This window comes from Corythoichthys intestinalis, chromosome 4 (genome assembly GCF_030265065.1).
Source record: "Corythoichthys intestinalis isolate RoL2023-P3 chromosome 4, ASM3026506v1, whole genome shotgun sequence".
Lineage (NCBI taxonomy): Eukaryota > Metazoa > Chordata > Actinopteri > Syngnathiformes > Syngnathidae > Corythoichthys > Corythoichthys intestinalis.
This window is the reverse complement of record NC_080398.1, coordinates 3,883,167-3,902,588: the sequence shown is the minus strand read 5'-3', so window position 1 is coordinate 3,902,588 and position 19,422 is coordinate 3,883,167. Positions and strand designations below refer to the sequence as shown.

The 19,422-nt window shown below is 37.9% G+C and overlaps 1 protein-coding gene across 3 annotated transcripts; it reads left to right on the top strand.

Annotated features, from left to right (window-relative positions):
* Window positions 1–745: 745 nt before the first annotated feature.
* Window positions 746–17,457, top strand: ndufaf6 (NADH:ubiquinone oxidoreductase complex assembly factor 6). Of its 3 annotated transcripts, none has more exons than XR_009062858.1 (9): window positions 746–983; window positions 5,051–5,150; window positions 5,267–5,389; window positions 5,679–5,735; window positions 5,836–5,938; window positions 6,937–7,070; window positions 13,900–14,187; window positions 14,271–14,327; window positions 17,093–17,181. XR_009062858.1 is itself a non-coding variant. In XM_057833235.1 (9 exons), exons 1-9 carry the CDS (start codon window positions 790–792, stop codon window positions 17,219–17,221), a joined length of 999 nt encoding a protein of 332 aa, XP_057689218.1. In that variant the 5' UTR covers window positions 746–789; the 3' UTR covers window positions 17,222–17,451. The 3 variants fall into 3 exon arrangements, 2 of the variants coding, with proteins under 2 accessions (XP_057689218.1, XP_057689220.1); XM_057833235.1 differs by having other exon boundaries at window positions 13,900–14,001; window positions 17,093–17,451; XM_057833237.1 differs by lacking the exon at window positions 746–983 and having other exon boundaries at window positions 5,051–5,154; window positions 13,900–14,001; window positions 17,093–17,457.
* The last annotated feature ends 1,965 nt before the right edge of the window (window positions 17,458–19,422 follow it).

The window sequence follows — 19,422 nt, the reverse complement described above, 5'->3', positions numbered from 1 at the left end:
CGGACAGCAGGATGTTTTTTTTCAGCGAAAGCGTGCTGAATATTGCTAACAATCCTCCCGCTTAGTCAGTTTTACATAAGTAAACCAGCAAGCTCTGTCAGCATCATATAAGGTGGCATACCTAGTTGCTCAGTGCAAAAAAAAAAACACACCATAACAAAGGAGCTGATAATGCCTGCAGCAAAAATAAAAACTGAAAACTCCGTCCAATGACACTATCGTTTTTGTTCTATTAATTTTTGTTTTTTCGTTCTAATTGTTTGGCATATTATCCTGATTAGTTAATGTTGCTAATCAATTTGAAATCATTATTATTTCTTGATTTTATCAAATTTTAAATTCAAGTATCAAACGGCCAAAAAATGTATCTTGAGTGTTATTTACAGCATTGATGTGTTGTTGTTGTTTTTTTGTTTTGTTTTTTTTTTTTTACACTTTATTGTAAGTTGATCTACATTACTTTTTTCTTTTAATATTAAAAATAACAATGCCATGCAGAGGTGTACTTACAATAATAATGATAATAATAATAATATAATGATAAAAAAAAATTATATACAAATGATAATACAATATATTCATAGTGGCGGCAGAGAGTTGGGGGGGCGTGGAACGTTTACGTCTTCCTGGGGGGGGGGGGCATAACATGAAAATAATTGAGAAGCACTGGTGTATACGAACGACACGTTACCCAGTCTTGCCTTAGGTGGCGGTAATGAGCTTAGAGACGGCGACACGGCCAAAATACACTAAGAGAAGGAAAACAGCAGGAAGTTGAAGGGTAAAAACATGGCAGCGAGCATCAGTTGTATAAAACAAGCCGGTTCGTGCGTGAAACCTGCGCTGTTCTTCACTGTCCAGCGGAAGACATCCCCGGTCAGTGCGTGTCCTCGGCGGGCGGCAGAAATTCGGAGCGTGAGAGCCGCGGCCAGCGCCTCCACGGACGTTCGGCACAATGAGAGGTTCTGTTTGGAGCTGGTCAGGTGGGTCGCAGGCGAGTTCGGCTTGGTGACGGTATTAATAAATAAATGAGGATCTAACTAAGTACAACAAAATAACAATTGGCTAACTTACATAGCAAAAGTCCGCCAGGTTAAATGCTATAAAATGCTTTTTGTTTGTTTTTGTTTTTTGTTTTGTTTTGTTTTTTAAAACAATACTCTTAACAAATCGATCAAAAACACGTTCTCACGAAAAACATGTAAATATACTAAAAAACTAAATTACGAATGCATTAAAAAACATAATAGCTTATGTTGGTCATGGAGCAACTGGGTTCAGCCATGTTAAATGAGTTATGTCATATTTATTGTTGCTGCTAAAGAGCAGTGTATCCATCCAAATCAATAAAACAAAATGCAAACCCTTTCAAAACAAACCATGAAAGCAGCACTCTAATTAAACGAATCCACGAAGCAGCAAAATTTGATGTGAAGCTTTTTTTTAGTCCTGAAGTTAATCGATTAATCGTTGCAGCACTACTTTCAATATTAGCAAGTGGATTATCTATCATTCTAGCATCGTGGTTCTAAACCTTGCTAAAGGTACCGAACCCTACAGGTTTTTTGTTTTTTCTTTCAAATTCAAGACCAATATATCTAAGCTAGTAAGTTAATTATTTAGCAAATACCCGTTCAAAATCCTTTTTATTTTGACAGCATGTTGTATAAACTAGGGCTGTCAAATGATTACATTTTTAATCGAGTTAATCACAGCTTAAAAATTAATCGTAATTATTAGCAATTCAAAGCACCTCTAAAATATGCCATATTTTTCTGTAAATTATTGTTGGAATGGAAAGATAAGACACAAGACTAGGGCTGTCAAAATTATCGCGTTAACGGGCGGTAATTAATTTTTTAAATTAATCACGTTAAAATATTTGACGCAATTAATGCTCATGCCCCGCTCAAACAGATTAAAATGACAGCACAGTGCAATGTCCACTTGTTACTTGTGTTTTTTGGAGTTATGTCGTCCTCTGCTGGCGCTTGAGTGCGACTGATTTTATGGGCTTCAGCACTAATGAGCATTGTGTAATTATTGACATCAACAATGGCGGGCTACTAGTTTATATTATGATTGAAAATTTTACAATTTTTATTAAAACGAAAACATTAAGAGGGGTTTTAATATAAAATTTCTATAACTTGTACTAACATTTATCTTTTAAGAACTACAAGTGTTTCTATCCATGGATCGCTTTAACAGAATGTTAATAATGTTAATGCCATCTTGTTGATTTATTGTTATAATAAACAAATGCAGTACTTATGTACCGTATGTTGAATGTATGTATCCGTCTTGTGTCGTTCCATATTAACAATAATTTACAGAAAAATATGGCATATTTTATAGAAGGTTTGAACTGCGATTAATTACGATTAATTAGTTTTTAAGCTGAAATTAACTCGATTAAAAAATGTAATCGTTTGACAGCCCTAAAGACAGACATAAACATTCAACATACTGTACATAAGTACTGTATTTGTTTATTATAACAATAAATCCACAGGATGGCATTAACATTATTAACATTCTTTCTATTAAAGAGATCCACGAATAGAAAAACTAGTAGTTCTTAAAAGATAAATGTTAGTACAAGTTTTAGTAATTTTATATTACACATGGGCTCCCTGCTGTTCTTCCACAGTGTCTTTAACTACCTAAGGTAGTGATGGAAATATACCACAAGGTGTCAATGGTGAGTTTTAAATCAATTAGAGTTCTAGCCAAGGCAAAGTCTGAGTAAGTTTTATGTGTATTTTGCATAAGTATTTTGATTGAGAATACCAGTTCTCTTTGCATTGAGTGCATTTTTGTGAACTTTTTTTTTTTTTTGAGAGATAGGAATATTATTTTTGTTGTGCTTTCACTAAATGATACTGCAGCGACTTAACTGTTCTGCCTAAATGCATGATGGGAAGTTGGGTAACCATGACTGACAGTGGTGGCCGCAAAAGGTATACAGTATGTTCTGCGTTGTGTTCAATTCAGCGTGTTAAGAAAAAGATTGTCTCCAGTCATTCTTCCCCACATCGTTTGACACAATACTTAGAATTATTGTGAAAGAATTGACAAAGCTTAAGCAAATAACAGGCGCAGTCCAATGAACGCCTGTGTCCACTCGCATTTCTCTGACTTTTCCCTCTCAATGTGCTAAAACGACATCATTGTAAACTGTTTAAGGCAACGCATGAACGGGTCATTCCGTGCATGCGTTAATTGCGTCAAATATTTTAACGTGATTAATATAAAAAAAAAATTACCGCCTGTTAACGCAATAAATTTGACAGCACTAGTATAAACAGGTCAAAGTTTGAGACCACGCTGCCCATTGGTCCCCATATCAAGTGCGAGTTAACCTTCCACTGAGCAAACCAGTGCATCCGCCCATCAGTTTGAGGACTAGCATTTAAAAGAAATGGATTAAACCTTTAAATTGGGAGCAAACCAGTCCAAAACCTGGTCTAAAAAGTAGGGGTGCGCGATATCCATTTTTTGAAACCGATATCGATAACTTCCTGCTCCTCAAAGCCGATATCGATAACCGATAATAAATATATAGTTTTTAAAATGTATATTCACCTGAGTTTTTGAATACCTGGAGGTATAAAAAAAAAATAATGGTGGATTCAACATACATTTGCCTTTGACTTCACCAGAATTTTCATAATGACATGAACATTACTATAATGACCAAAACAAAGACAAGAACAGTCTTGACTTCAAATAAAGTGCCAATTGTGGCGACCCTTTATTTTGGAACATAATTCACCCACGGAAGTTGTGTGTACGTTTGGCCGAGCGCGTTACCAGCTACGTCACAGTCACTTGAAATATACTTAATAGCCGTGCGCGTTCCGGCTTAGTTGAGAGTTCACAGAGAGCAGCAGAGTTACAGCGGCTGGACACAACAATTCGAGCTAACAACACTCTTAACATTGCATACCGCTTCACAATATTTATTTTTTCAAATGAATATAATTAGAGTCAATCACAATCAATTAGTCAGTATAATTGAAGATGTTTCCGGAACAATGAGCACTGAACTAAAACATAAACCCAACAGGTATTGTGCGTTGTCATCAGATAAAAATATTTGGTGCTACAGGAGACTGTTGTGGTCTTGGTCCATGAAACAACTTTGTTAACCTGGGAGACAGGTTAGGACAGCAAGCCTATCAATAACCAAAAGGCCTCTCAACAACTTACTAACTTATAACTAACACTGTAAAATGCAAACATTATATAGTAAGGTTTATCACTCATTCCTCATAACAGAAATATGGTAGAACAAAATGGATCAATGGCTTGCCTTATAATAATCAATATAAACGGCAGTCAGTGAACCCATATTCAATAAAGTATGAGGTTTCTCTGCATAGTATAAAATCCTACCAAGCATGCTGACAGGACTAACATTACACGACAACTATTATATATATGCATAGCATAGCACACTAGCTTGAGCTACTAGCCTTAAGCATTGGCTGGCTTCTATAACACAACAACTTATGAAGTTCTGTACATATGACCCTTCACCACCAAAGTAAACATATGTTGCACATCCATATGTTATAGTAAACAAATACTTACAGACATATAATTCAGAGGCAGAAATGTAAGTAACAGAAAGCATTCACGATTGTCAATGCTACCGCTAGACACAGCACTGTGTAAAGTGAATGAGTTTGTGGAACAAATTATAGATGCAGTGAATTATTCTTACCAGCAGGTGGCAGCAATGCCCCGCAAATGGTCAACTGATTTCCAGGCCAGCCAGCACAGTACAACATATTATCGTTCCTATTAATAATAGTATTAGATTTATTGGGATGACGTCATAATTCCGATTATCGGACCGATGATTATCGGACCAATAATTATCGTGTACCAGTACTAAAAAGCCACTTTGCCTGGATTGAATCACCATTTGAAAGGTCTTTACCTTCGCCGAACCCCTTAGACTTACTCACCGAACCCCTGGGGTACGATCGAACCCAGGTTAAGAACCAATGTTCTAGCACCTCATTCTTCTTTTCGTCAGATCCAGAGACTACGAAGGCTTTGTGTGCTCGCTCCTACTTCCGGAGGCGGCGCGACGCTCCGCCTTAGCTTTGAGAGCCTTCAACGTGGAGCTAGCACAGGCAGGTAGTCCATCAGCAAGTCCTAAAAGTATTGCTCTGCTGCCACCATGTGCTGTTGTGGTGACTTACTATAATGCTGCTGATGTGTTCATGCTTGTTTGTTATTTTTCTACAAGGTGAAGGACTCAGTCTCCCAGAAATCTCTGGGTCTGATGCGAATGCAGTTCTGGAAGACAGCCATCGAGGACATCTACAGAGACCAACCGCCTAATCAGCCAGTTAGCGTTGAGCTTTGGAGGGTAATTAGCAAAATACTTTAAATCGTTACCAGTTTTTTTTAATACAGGTAGTCCCCGGCAATGTTGCCTCTAATTTTTCATGTGTCTGAGCAGACACACAAGCACACTGAGGAACATTTGAGCAACATCTTAGGAGTACCCAGAAATTCCCATCTCTAGTGACCACCTAGAGTGATCTTTTTTCGGCTTAGGCTCTCGCCGTCCCCTGCTGTTTAACAACAAAAGTGACAGCAATCGTTTATCTTATTCTACGTTTGTGTTGGTGAGCCAGTGCTATTCTATTTTTCAGGCGGTGAAAAAACATAATCTGACGAAGAGATGGTTGACAAGGATCATTGCAGAAAGAGTAAGTGAAGCCTCCATAGATCATTAAGTTACTGAGTTGGATAAAAACAAGATGGAAGGCAGACGGACAGTTTGGAACGGATTGTTTTGTTCCATTTCAGGAAAAGGATCTTGATGACCGAGGTTACCGGAACCTGCAAGAGTTGGAGTCTTACGCCGAGAATGCACAATCTCCGCTCTTCTACCTCCTCCTCGAGTCCTTAGGTAATAAAGTCAACAACAACAACAACGAAAAGGGATTTTAATATGAATATTTTTTCCGTGCGTTCTTTCTAACATCAAAACGCTCCAAAATTTTGTACTATGTAGTTGCTGCAAAAACTTTTTTTTTTTCAAGTCCCATTCATTCCTTGCTTTTAAGAACATTTAAGGCTTTAGGTGTGCCTTATAGTGCGGAAAATATGGTTCTCAAAAATGCTCTGAAACAGACAGCAAGTGACTGAAAATCTACAGAAAATGACTCATGAGGGAGAGAAAGAGCAGAGCAAAGCAACTCACCACAGAAATTGCATCTTCTAATTAGAGCCTAGTTCGGGCCTAAAAAATCCAGCCCGACCCGACACGGCCCGCTGGTATTGAGGCCCGACCCGGCCCGAGCTCGATCACTTAACTAGATTTGCAGGCCCGAGCCCGAAAAACCCGATTTTTTTTTTTTTTTTTTTTTTGAGTGACGCGGAAAAAACGCAGCAGCAGCAATTTATTTTCATTTCTTCGAGTTGGCAGAAAAAAACGCAAGTTTTCTTAATGTTTAAATAATCTACATATTTTTTTGAGAATTATCAAAGCATTCACACAACGAAATAACGCTGGGAAAGTTTGTTAAACATATTTCTGAGTGTGTGGGATATTGTTCTCACATGGACGCGCCTCTCTGACAAGGAGAGGGAACAGGAGAGGGCGGCGCCTCGGCCGTGCAGCGGGAGGACAAGAAGAAAAAGCGGCCGGCGCCACGGCGTTCGTGCACACGCACAAGCAAAAGCGCAATACAGAGAGCATGCTCTCCATTTTTTTTTTTTTTTTTTTTTTTTTTTTTTTTAAATAATTTATTAGTCCGGCATGGCGGCCCGACCCGACCTGACCCGAACGTGAATGCTAAAATTGTGGGCCCGACCCGACCCGAATGTCGGGTCGGGTCGGGTTCGGGCACAAAATCTAACCTCTACTTCTAATTACTTGTTATTGGCGTGTATTGATGGCGGCAGGAGTGAAGGACGTCCACGCAGATCACGCGGCGAGTCACGTGGGCAAGGCGCACGGCATCGTCACGTGTCTGAGGGCGACGCCGCATCTCAGCGCCCGGCGACGAGTTTACTTGCCCTTGGACATCTGCATGCTGGTGAGAAATTTGCTGATGCTAGCACAGCTGGATTTACAGTAAACTACTGTACAGCAGAAGTGGTGAAAGTACTCTCATTTAAGGAGAAGTACAGATACTATGTGCTAATGGAGAAATTTAAATTTTCAGTACAATAGAGGTGTCGTTTACCAAATGTGTTTTTTTTTTGGTATGTTTTTGTATTTTTGCATGCAGTGTTGTTTTTGGCAGCCCGTTTAATTTTGTCTTTGTCTTTTGGATGAAAATACTTATTAGTCTTGGTCATATTTTAGTCTTTTCAAAATGAGTCTTCGTCTAGTTTTAGTCTCAAAGCTGCCCAGGATCGGTTCAACAGGGTACCCGCGGGTTATTAAAAGTATTAGAAAAGCATTGAATTTAGTTTTCCATTATTAAAGGTATTAAAAGTATTAAATTAGCTGTCGTAAGTCTGGAATTTTTTCACCGTGGTTTTAATTTTGAAGAACATCTCAGTGCAACCTAAATTATATCCCTGACAAAGTTTTTTCTTTTTTTTTTTTAATCCATAACGAAGATGACGCGTAGAATTTTGACGATGCACTGCACTACAAATCATAATGCACCTCGTGCGTGCGGGCTGTTAGCATCATTAGCATCAACACCACAACAGCAGGCAATCGCACAGTACTGTGTGCTAACGTAAGGAACTGCTCAGATGCCTTAGTTGTTATGTTCGACAAAAGCCTCAACAAGACAACCAAGTCCAAACAGTTGGACCAGCATGTGAGGTATTGGATCGGCGACCAAGTCGCATCCAGATACTTTGGGTCGCAGTTTATGGGTCATGCGAAGGCAGTGGACCTGCTTAACATTTCAAAGTAAGTTGCCAATTTCTCCAATTAAAATGTGTTGGATGCAATAATGCATTTCTGCACGGTTTGCCTTTCGAATGAATGTGAATTTCGTAGTTTTAACTCAAGAGTTAGCCATAACCAATGGGGTATTGGCAGTTGCACTAGCCTTAGCATGGATAAACCGGAGTCGTAGATCCACCATCACCCTCAGATACACAACACGGTTGACACTATTATTGGAACGAGTGCGGGGTAACGTTGATCTGAATAACATGGCATGATGATAGGCAAATTATAATGTAGGTGATAGTAAAACACCTCCTGGTATATTTAAATGTTTTTCTTGATTGAATAAGAGTATGGATTTTCTCTTATCTGATTAAAGGGTATTAACTAAGGGGCTGTGAGATATCAATAGAACCGTTATGTGGCAAGACAACAAATATTAATAAAGTTAGCAAAAAAAAAATTAATCGCATTCATGAGCAATTATTGAAAATAGATCGAAAATTACAAACATTTCCGAAAGTATTCCGGAAACAGCCGAATGGAGCGGAGACGTCATAACAAGGAACTTGAAATATACTTAATAGCCGTGCGCGTTCCGGCTGAGTTGAGAGTTCACGAGAGTTCACAGAGAGCAGCAGAGTTACAGCGGCTGGACACAACAATTCGAGCTAACAACACTCTTAACATTGCATACCGCTTCACAATATTTATTTTTTCAAATGAATATAATTAGAGTCAATCTCAATCAATTAGTCAGTATAATTGAAGATGTGTTTCCGGAACAATGAGCACTGAACTAAAACATAAACCCAACAGGTATTGTGCGTTGTCATCAGATAAAAATATTTGGTGCTACAGGAGACTGTTGTGGTCTTGGTCCATGAAACAACTTTGTTAACCTGGGAGACAGGTTAGGACAGCAAGCCTATCAATAACCAAAAGGCCTCTCAACAACTTACTAACTTATAGATATAGATCGAAAATTACAAACATTTCCGAAAGTATTCCGGAAACAGCCGAATGGGGCGGAGACGTCATAACAAGGAAACAAAAGGGCGAGGCAGGTGCCATCGTTGTTTATTGACGAGAGAGTTGCGTTCGTGTTTTATCAAAAAATCGCTAAAATGGTTCAAACCTGTAATGCTATGTGGTTTACAAATAGCCATTTGTTGCAATGTATACCCATGAGTTCCCGAACCCGAGAAAAAGAGCTGGACTACGCAGAAAATTAGTAAAGTTTGTCAGTGCTGAGGGCTAATTTTGCAGACCCAGCCTCCGGCACGGTTTTGTGTGGTGCGCATTTTACACCTGAAAGCTATATGAACTATGGACAAATGAAATCAGGTTTTGCTAAGAAATTGCTGCTGAAAGCGGTTGCAGTGCCCACCTACACGCGCAGCCACCTAAATGTCCCGAGATATAAAGAAAGAGGACGATGACTGGCTCTGATGAGACCACCCCACCACACCAGGCAAAGCAAAAGAGGGAAATGGCCAGAGTGAGTATTCTTTTATAATAAAAAACATCACGCATTGGATATAGGACTGGACACATGTATAAATTATCGCTCGTAAAATATATAGAACAAATCCTCTAATCCCATTCATATTTGTGTCGGTTGGCAGAGCGAAAACCGATGATAGCACAATAAATGATAATTAGGGCTGTCAAACGATTAAAATTTTTAATCGAGTTAATTACAGCTTAAAAATTAATTAATCGTAATTAATCGCAATTAATCGCAATTCAAACCATCTATAAAATATGCCATATTTTTCTGTAAATGATATATATTCTGTAAAATGTTGGAATGGAAAGATAAGACACAAGATGGATATATACATTCAACATACGGTACATAAGGACTGTAGTGGGCATTTCACTCTACTGTCATTTAAATCTGTCTATGCTGTCCTCACTCCGAAGCGTCTCCTTTTTTCAAAGCTAGACAGCTAGTGAACGACGGCTTAATAATCAGACTTCTTCCTTTTTCATCTGATTTATTAATAAAATGGCTTCAAACCACTGTCCTCTTTAGACCGTAGTGAAACAACAACAAAAAAGTACACAGCATTGCATTAGCAACAACGTTAGCTTAGCACGCTATACAGGTTCACTAAACATAAACGAAAAGCGTCTCATACAAAAAATATAACATTTCGCTTACTAACATAATATGTACATTCTTTACAACAACCATACTTACGGACAAATCTTGTCCAAGGATCATATAAGCACAACATTATCAGCCCGAGACGTCGTGCAGCCATAATGAAGAAAAGATGAAAATAATAAACCATGTCGCAAAGCGACCACAAGAGTTCGCTGTTGGACAGCGCAAAAAGCCTTGCTGTAAAACTTACCAAAAGGCAGAATACTTTCTGAGCGGGACATGTGCGTTAATTGTGTCAAATATTTTAACGTGATTAATTTTAAAAAAATAATTACCGCGCGTTAACGCGATAATTTTGACAGCCCTAATGATAATTATTCTATACACAGGGTACCCGCGGGTTATTAAAAGTATTAAAAAAAACATTGAATTTAGTTTTCCATTATTAAAGGTATTTAAAGTATTAAATTAGCTTTTGTAAGTCTGGAATTTTTTCACCGTGGTATTAATTTTCAAGAACATCTCAGTGCAACCTAAATTATATCCGTGACAAAGTTTTTTTGTTTTTTTTAAAAATCCATAACGAAGATGACGCATAGAATTTTTACGATGCACTGCACTACAAATCGAAATGCAACCCGTGCCTGCCAATCCATCACAACCGGCAAAACGGAGAATCCACCTGCCTCTGCATCGGGAATGTGTCCGTTTGTCGGTGGAACGAAAACCCTGCAAGCAGAAGTATTGTGGATTCTGAACACCACAACAGACCACCATTCATATACTTCAAATGAGTCCATTGGTGATCTGTTCCGGATATTACGTCGTTTTTGGTCGGCATCGGCTGTCACAATGTTGGTCATATTGCGTTTTGTTCCAGAGGGAGCGTTCCCGATGTCTTAACTGTCTTTTGTAACGAATTTTCAGTTGGCAGAAAAAAAACGCACATTTTCTTAATGTTTAAATAGTCTACATATTTTTATGAATATTATAAATGCATTTACACAATGAAGTAACGCTGGAAAAGTTTGTTAAACATAATGTTGCTCAAATAGTGTTTTTTTTTTCCGTAGGGAGCATTCCCGACTTCGTAACTGCAGTGAATTTAAGCTGATCAAGACTTTAAGATAGAGGTAAAATCGGGCCTAAAAAGTACAGCCCGACCCAAACTGGTCCGCGGGTATTAAAGCCCGGCCTGCATTTTGTGTGATAACATTTGTGACGATGTCTGCATAAAAGCCTGTCTTTTATAACGAATTCTCAGTCGGCAGAAAAAAAAACGCACATTTTCTTAATGTTTAAATAGACTACATATTTTTATGATCATTATAAATTTATTTACACAATGAAATAATGCTGGAAAAGTTTGTTAAACATAATGTTGCTCAAATCGTGTTTTTTTTTCCGGAGGGAGCATTCCCGACTTCGTAACTGCAGCCAATTTAAGCTCATTAAGACTTTAAGATAGAGGTAAAATCGGGCCTAAAAAGTCCAGCCCGACCCAAACTGGTCCGCAGGTATTAAAGTCCGACCCGCGTTTTGTGTGATGGAATATTAGCATTTCCCCAGGTGTTGTCATACCCTTTAAAAGAAATGTATTCAATAGCTAACAAAGGATTAATGTGTTTTGTATACTTGTAATGTGATTAGAAAAAAAAAATTACTAAGGGAAATGGTCATGTGTAGCTTTTTTATTTTGTGGTAATTAATGGTAAACTACTGCCAGTTAGTGGCTGTTTTTTAAACTTTCACTGCCAATTGCAAGATTTTCCCAAGCACTTTACAGTTAAGGTGACCAACTTGACAATCACCAACCTACCATCTTGACTAGGTCCTCTTAAAAGGGAAACCTGTTGTATTGCAAATGTAATTTCTGAAGTTGGTTTACAAAAATAGTGTAAAATCCATTTCATCCTGGGGGAAAAAAATCTGAAAGACCTTATATTTAAATGTGTTTTAATTGTATCTTCAGTAAATGTGCATTCTTTTGTCAAACGCACTTAGTAATTGAGGTTAAATTTGATGTTCAGTGCTTTATTTTTTTAATATGATTCAATATTATCTAAATAATGGGTGCGAGAAAAGTATTAATTTTCAGTTGAAATGGCATTAAAAAAGGTCTTAAAAGTCTTGAATTTAGATTTATCAATCCTGGGGGGACCCTGTTCAAAGACATTTCTCATAAGCTGGAATGGGATGCAAGTATTGCGAAAAGGATTAAAAAAAAAAAGGGTCCGTAGCAGTAGGTCGGGATCAATACATTTTTTTTTTTAAACCCGAGGGAAAACCGTGGTGAGAGAGAGGCAAACGAACGAAAAAACCAAGGCAAGGATGCAACCACAAACTGTCATATGGCAGAAAGTCAATATCTCGGCAACCTGCCTAGGATCGATTTAAAGACACTGCTGATGATGTCTATAACAAAACAATCTGACCAGCAGCAGTATGTGACAAAATCATGCCAGTTGTCATACTAGCTTCGCTTGCAAGCTAGCACAGCTATTCTTCCAGTCCAGCCCAACCACGTCATCACCCCCAGCATGCATTGTGTGCGTAAAACATGCCGCCGTCCATAGGTCAAAACATGTACTAATTGTTATAGATTTTTAAATCAATGGCAATATTTTATGTGTTTCTAATAGAGCTGTCAAAAGATTAAAATATTTAATCGAGTTAATTACAGCTTAAAAATTAATTAATCGTAATTAATCGCAATTCAAACCATCTATAAAATATGCCATATTTTTCTGTAAATTATACATATATTCTGTAAAATGTTGGAATGGAAAGATAAGACACAAGATGGATATATACATTCAACATACGGTACATAAGGACTGTAGTGGGCATTTCACTCTACTGTCATTTAAATCTGTCTATGCTGTCCTCACTCCGAAGCGTCTACTTTTTCCAAAGCTAGACAGCTAGTGAACAACGCCTTAATAATCAGACTTCTTCCTTTTTCATCTGATTTATTAATAAAATGGCCTCAAACCATTGTCCTCTTTAGACTGTCGTAAAACTAAAAAAAAAAAGTACACAAGCATTGCATTAGCAACAACGTTAGCTTAGCACGCTATACAGGTTCACTAAACATAAACAAAAAGCGTCTCATACAAAAGATATAACATTTCGCTTACTAACATAATATGCACATTCTTTACAACAACCATACTTACGGACAAATCTTGTCCAAGGATCATATAAGCACAACATTACAACGTGGGCTTCAGCCCGAGACGTCGTGCAGCCATGTTGAACTGTCAGAGTCAAGAAAACAATAAACCATGTCGCAAAGTGACCACAAGAGTTCGCTGTTGGACAGCACAAAAAGCCTTGCTGTAAAACTTACCAAAAGGCAGAATACTGTCTGAGCGGGACATGTGCGTTAATTGCGTCAAATATTTTAACGTGATTAATTTAAAAAAATAATTACCGCGCGTTAACGCGATAATTTTGACAGCCCTAGTTTCTAATAACCTATTTTAATAAAAGCAAACAATTGTGGCTAATTAGAGCCTACAAGTCCTTAAGTTCTTTAAGAAGATGCTCGCCACTTGAGGTGGGAACCTCTGGATACTTCACGAGATGATACGATTTGCGATACAAGGCAACGATGATCTGACAATTATCGATACTTGGGTCAGGAAATCATTTTACGATACTCTACAATACAACTAATAAATAGCTGTGAATGTGTTTATCACTAGTAGACGTCCAATTGATTTGAACTGGGAGGGTGGCAGGGAATTAACAGGTTTGGGTGTGTTTGTGCGAGTTTGTGTGTCTTTTGTGGGTATATGGGTATTTTTCTTTCAGTTTTTTTTTTTTTTTTTTTTTTTTTTTTTTTTTTTTTTGTGAGCATGTTGTGACCTTGTTTTTTTGTCTTTTCAAGCACGGCGCCTCTCAAGAAGACTTCATCCGCCGCAGCCAGGAGCAGCACGTCCGGGACGTGGTGTACGACATCGCCAGCCAGGCTCACATTCACCTGCAGCACGTCAGTACTCACACAACACAAAACAATAACATGAATGACCAACTCTCTAAATCCATCTGAAATGAATTGGACGTCTATTGTCGTCAATGGCGGCTAATGTCAAAGCAAGCGTTTGTGCCGTTGGCAGCTCTTTTTTCGGAAGCGTGACAATTCTTCATTAATTAGCAGCAGAACGTCAGTGTGAAGGTCATTCCAGCACGCGCACAAACACTAATCAAGAGAGCAGCAGCGTGTTTTATTTTTACTTTTATCTCCTTTTCCTGCTTCAGGCGAGATCGTTCAGCCCCAGCGTCCCAGCAGCTGCGACGCCGGCCTTCCTTCACACGGTAAGTTGCTTAACGCCAACTAATAGATAAAGCAATGTCATTTTATACCGTTGTTTTAGTTAGGATTGTGTAGAAGTAATTCAATGTGATGGATGTCACTGTATGTAGCAGAAAACGTCTTTTTTTTTTTTTTTTTCCTGTACATTTTTTATGTCGAGGTAGGTAGCAAGTTGCTAACCTGCGTGGAATGGAGAAAGCTGGCCGCTAAAAGCCACTTGGCATGCAAAAAACATGATTTTCACGCCGGAGTGGTTATTTTTTGCAAAGCCACGTGAGGAAACGTGAAAGGCGTCCTCTCGCAACCTCTTAAAAAATTCATTAGGAGTAATTGTGGGCTTGAACGAGTGCCTTTTAAAGCATCAAGAAAATATACAGTACACGTTTAATGTAAAGAATACAACAGACGGACACAGATGTGTTTAAATTTGAAGGAGCAACGCAATTTGTTGGATTGTTGCTAGGCAGAATTGTATTCACCATAATGAATCTGTACCACAATAAAGTTTAGAATTGATTTAATTAGATGGGGCTTTGCAAGGCAAAGACCGAGATAATAAAATGATCTTTTTAAAAAAAAATTTTATGGCGTTTCTTCGGCGCGCCACGCAGCCCAAACTGTTTGACCGATCGACACCGTTCGAACATCGAACAATTTCCACGCGACGCAGGGAATTTTTCAAATGACCCCCAAAAACTTTCCGTAATCCTGTAAAGCACGGGTTTCTTGAAAAAAAAAAAAAAAAAAAGTTTTTCAAAACACTACTGGTCCTTTCCAGAACAGTTAGCAGCATAAAAGTTGTACACTGAACTTCGCAAAAACCTACGGTTTCCCCAAAATTCACCAAAAACTTGCCCATTCATTTATAATGGGATGCCATTGACATCCATTTACGTCCAAATTTCCCATTCATTTTCAATGGCTGGAAAACATGTTAATTTTTTTTTTTTTTTTTTTACGACAGTCTTAACAATTCAACTGGCTCCCCAAGTAAGTCAGTGCCATTGACAGCCATGCACGTCCATGCCATTGACGGCCACGTGCGTCCAAATTTCCAAATGATTTTCAATGGCAGAAAAGCCTGTGTGGTTGTGATTTTTGACCAAAAACTTACCATTACAGCTCATTGACATTCAACTAGCGCCCAAGTAAGTCAATGCCATTGACAGCCATGCACGTCCATCCCATTGACGGCCACATGCGTCCAAATTTCCCATTGATTTTCAATGGCAGAAAAACTTAAGTGGTTGTGATTTTTTGACCAAAAACTTACCATTACAGCTCATTGACATTCAACTAGTGCCCAAGTAAGTCGATGCCGGACGTGTCCCCGAAATGTCCCAAATCAACAGAATCAACCTGATATCAACAGTACGTGTCCCCGAAATGTCCTTAAACTAAAAGGAAGTGTCCCCCAAACGTCCCCAAATCAACAAGAAGTGACCTGATATCAACTGGACGTGTCTCCGAAATGTCCCCAAATCAACAGCTGGTGACCTGATATCAACAGGACGTGTCCCCGAAATGTCCTAAATTAAAAGGAAGTGTCCCCCAAATGTCCCCAAATCAACAAGAAGTGACCTGATATCAACTAGACGTGTCCCCGAAATGTCTCCAAATTAACAGGTAGACCTGATATCAACAGGAGGTGTCCCCGAAATAAGTAAGTCGATGCCATTGACAGCCATTCAACCGGACGTGTCCCTGAAATATCCCCAAATCAACAGGTAATGCCTGATATCAACAGGACATGTGCCCGAAATGTCCCCATATTAACAGAAAGTGTCCCCCGAAATGTCCCCAAATCAACAAGACGTGCCCTAGTAGGTCTGTACTCACAACAGCAAAGCCCCATCGTAATTTCTCCAGAAATTGCAGTTTTAGTGAATATGATATGTTTGTGATGTGAAATGGAAGAGGTGATTAAATTTGGGGGGTAATGAGGTCAAAGGTTACAGGGTCTAATAAATTTGCATGTTTTCAAGATAATTTAAGAATGTATAAAGGGATTATTATCCAATCTGCAGGATATTTGCAATATGAAACTGAAGAGGTGATTAATATTTTAAGCAAAACCGCCAAGCACAAGACAAACTCTTCTTCTGTGGTATGTATACTAGGGATGTGACAAAAAATATCAAAATTAAGGCTGCAATTATCGATTATTTTAGTAGTCGGATAATCGATGAACTAGTTAGTTCGAATAATCGAGTAATTGGATAAGGAACATAAAAAATTAAAATACCTCAGCTGAGCATCAAACGGTATAAAAAAATAAATGAGAATCCACCGGCTCCCTGTTAAGACCAACGTAAGCTAAGGTTTTGTTTGAGCTAATGTTTTTTTAATGCATTCGTAACTTAGCTTATAGGTATATTTTGCCGTTTTTTTTTTTTTTTTTTTTTTTGTGGGAATATGTGTTTGAACAATTTGTTAAGAGCATTGTAAATTAAAAAAAAAAAGTTCGCATTTTATAGCATTTAAGCTAGCAGACTTTTGCTATGTAAATTAGCCAGTTGTTCTGTTGTTGTACTTAGATCCTCATTTATTTATTTTTTTTATACCGTTTGAGGCTCAGCGCAAGTATTTATGTAAAATAATCGATAGCTGCAGCCTTCGTTGTATCGTAGAATAATTTCCTGACCGATGTTTCGACAATTGTTGTATCGTCATATGGTGAGATCGTTATCGTGAGCCTTCTGTCGCAAATCGTATTGTATCGTGAGTTACCAAAATGTCCCCCACCTAATGTATACCATCCATGTAGGTGGTTCTGGAGGACTTCCTGCAGCGAGTGAGGAAGGCAGACTTTGACATTTTCCACCCGAGCCTGCAGAAAAGAAACCCTCTACTCGCTATTCAGCTTTACTTGCGTTCCTGGAAGAGGACTTACTGAAAGCTCGCCACAGACACTACTACAGGAGGATCACTGACAGGAAGTAGAACTAAAATAAATAAGCATTTACAGTGGATATAAAATGTCCACAGACCCATGTTTAAATACTAGATTTTTGTGTCATTAAAATGAGACTGAGATAATTATTTCGATGTGTTTTTTCAATGTGTTTCAATTTGGATTCATTACAAAAATAATTATCTTATTGAAGACAAAAGACAGCAGAGGATATTTACAGTTTTTAAAAACAATAGAAAAAATAAAAAAGAAAGTGAATATTTTTAATATGGTTAATGTTGGATTGTGGATACAAAAAGAGGAATATCGATATTTACCCTTTTTTGTTAATTATAAAAATACAAATATTTACAAGTTGAAAAAAAAGGAATATTTCCTATTTGCTCCTTTTTTCATTTGTGTTCAATGTGTTTATAAAATTGTGTAAAAAAATAAAATAAAATTCAAATATATATTCTTTGCGTTTTTCCATTTAAAAAAATATTTAAACTCACTTAATAAATAAAAATATTTACTATTAAAGTGTACCACAAATAGAAAGAAATGAAACTCTTAAAAGATAAATGTTAGTATGAGTTAAAATATTTGAATATAAAACCCCTCTTAATATTTTCGTTTGAATAACATTTGTGAAATTAGTATCTTATTGTTTACTTTATTAATATGACGTGTTCTGTCCTCACTAAACGTGAAGTTGTTCAGCTTGACACAGCAAACAAAGCAATTAATAAAAGACCCGACACAAAACGATTGTTCAAACGTCCATCCAATTTTGATCAATATGTAAATTTAGTAGATTAAATTAGCCTAATTTCCTTCACACAAGTCCGCTAGTTTAAAAGCTACGAATGCTAATGAATTTACAATTGTCATTGCAAATCGCTCACACGTAACTCCACAAACTAGCTCTAAACTTAGTTACAAATGCATACACAAACATATATTAGCGGAAACAACTTACATGTGGGCCAAACCAGAGCGCAGCTGTCCTTTATCCATGTCAGACGAGAGTCTGGTCCCCAGTCATATGGCAACAGTCCAGCCGGACCCAATGTATTCTCAAACATTAACTCATTCACTCCCAGCCATTTTCACCGGAGCAAGGCCCTTCGCTCCCGGCCGCATTACTGGATTTTGACTGATTTTGCAAGGCCCACAGAAAATTCTTTTCTATTGCTATATAAACACAAAACTCACCAAAATAAAAGTTTAGACTCTCTTCTTTCAGCAGAAACAAAAAAGTTAGTTCATATCTTTTTCCATTCTTTAGAAATCAGCATTAGAATTGGCTTAGTTTGAGCAATTTTCCAATTTCTGATGAAAAAACAGAGAAATTGAGGTTTTTGTGAAAGCATACATTTCAAACATAACTTTTACTTTAACACAGCTATTTTTTGCTTTCGTTACATCCCAAAAATGTTTTCTTTTACAAAATAAACAACAAGACAAATAGAGCTTTTGATCGCAAAGTAACAATTTATTTACACATAAGTAAACTATTGAACTGTTGAACTATTTGCGCACATAACAATGGGCAAGGCTCTTGGCTGCTCCCGGTTGAATGAGGTGGCTCCCAGTAATCTGATGAGTCCGGATCCAGATCGGTCTCACTTTTTTCATCATCTGCATCGTTGGTTTCAACATCTGGCTCAGGAGTGTAACGCAACATGAGCTCCGCAGAATGCGTGTGCGGAACGTGACGCTGTTGTGGCCGTCACCGTCCGTCTCATCAAGATAGATTTTTTTGAATCCTTCTTTGACGATGGTTTTGTTTTCTTTTCAAAACACTCCTCCAGTGTCATTGCCTTTTTTTTCTCCCGATCGTTCTCCACATTTTTCTCAAAATCTCACGCGTCTTCACAAGATCCCTCCAACTTCCGTTTCCTGACTATTTTTCTTCCCTTCCTTTCTTGGCCCGAGATGAGTTCTCACAAAATGCGCTACTGCCCTCCAGTGGCCAGTTTTATTGCTTTAAAATGAGTTTTGAGTGTTGTGCATTGCAGTTTAGGTGCAACAGAACCTAGAGAGGCCTCTAGTCAAAAAAAAAAAAAAAAACGTAAAAGACGTATAAATATGTTTTTTGGACACTGAAACAATTAAAAATTGAACGTATTTATACGTTTTTGGGAGCGAATGAGTTAAACAAAATACAATATTTTATGGCTTTTTGGATTGTTATTTTG

What these genes read in the sequence shown, in the direction of transcription:
- ndufaf6 (XM_057833235.1), top strand. Translation starts at nt 790, where the DNA reads ATGGCAGCGAGCATCAGTTGTATAAAACAAGCCGGTTCGTGCGTGAAA. An exon ending in TTAGCGTTGAGCTTTGGAGG is followed by an intron (nt 5,390 to 5,678) that starts GTAATTAGCAAA and finishes TCTATTTTTCAG; the next exon opens with GCGGTGAAAAAACATAATCT. An exon ending in CAAGGATCATTGCAGAAAGA is followed by an intron (nt 5,736 to 5,835) that starts GTAAGTGAAGCC and finishes GTTCCATTTCAG; the next exon opens with GAAAAGGATCTTGATGACCG.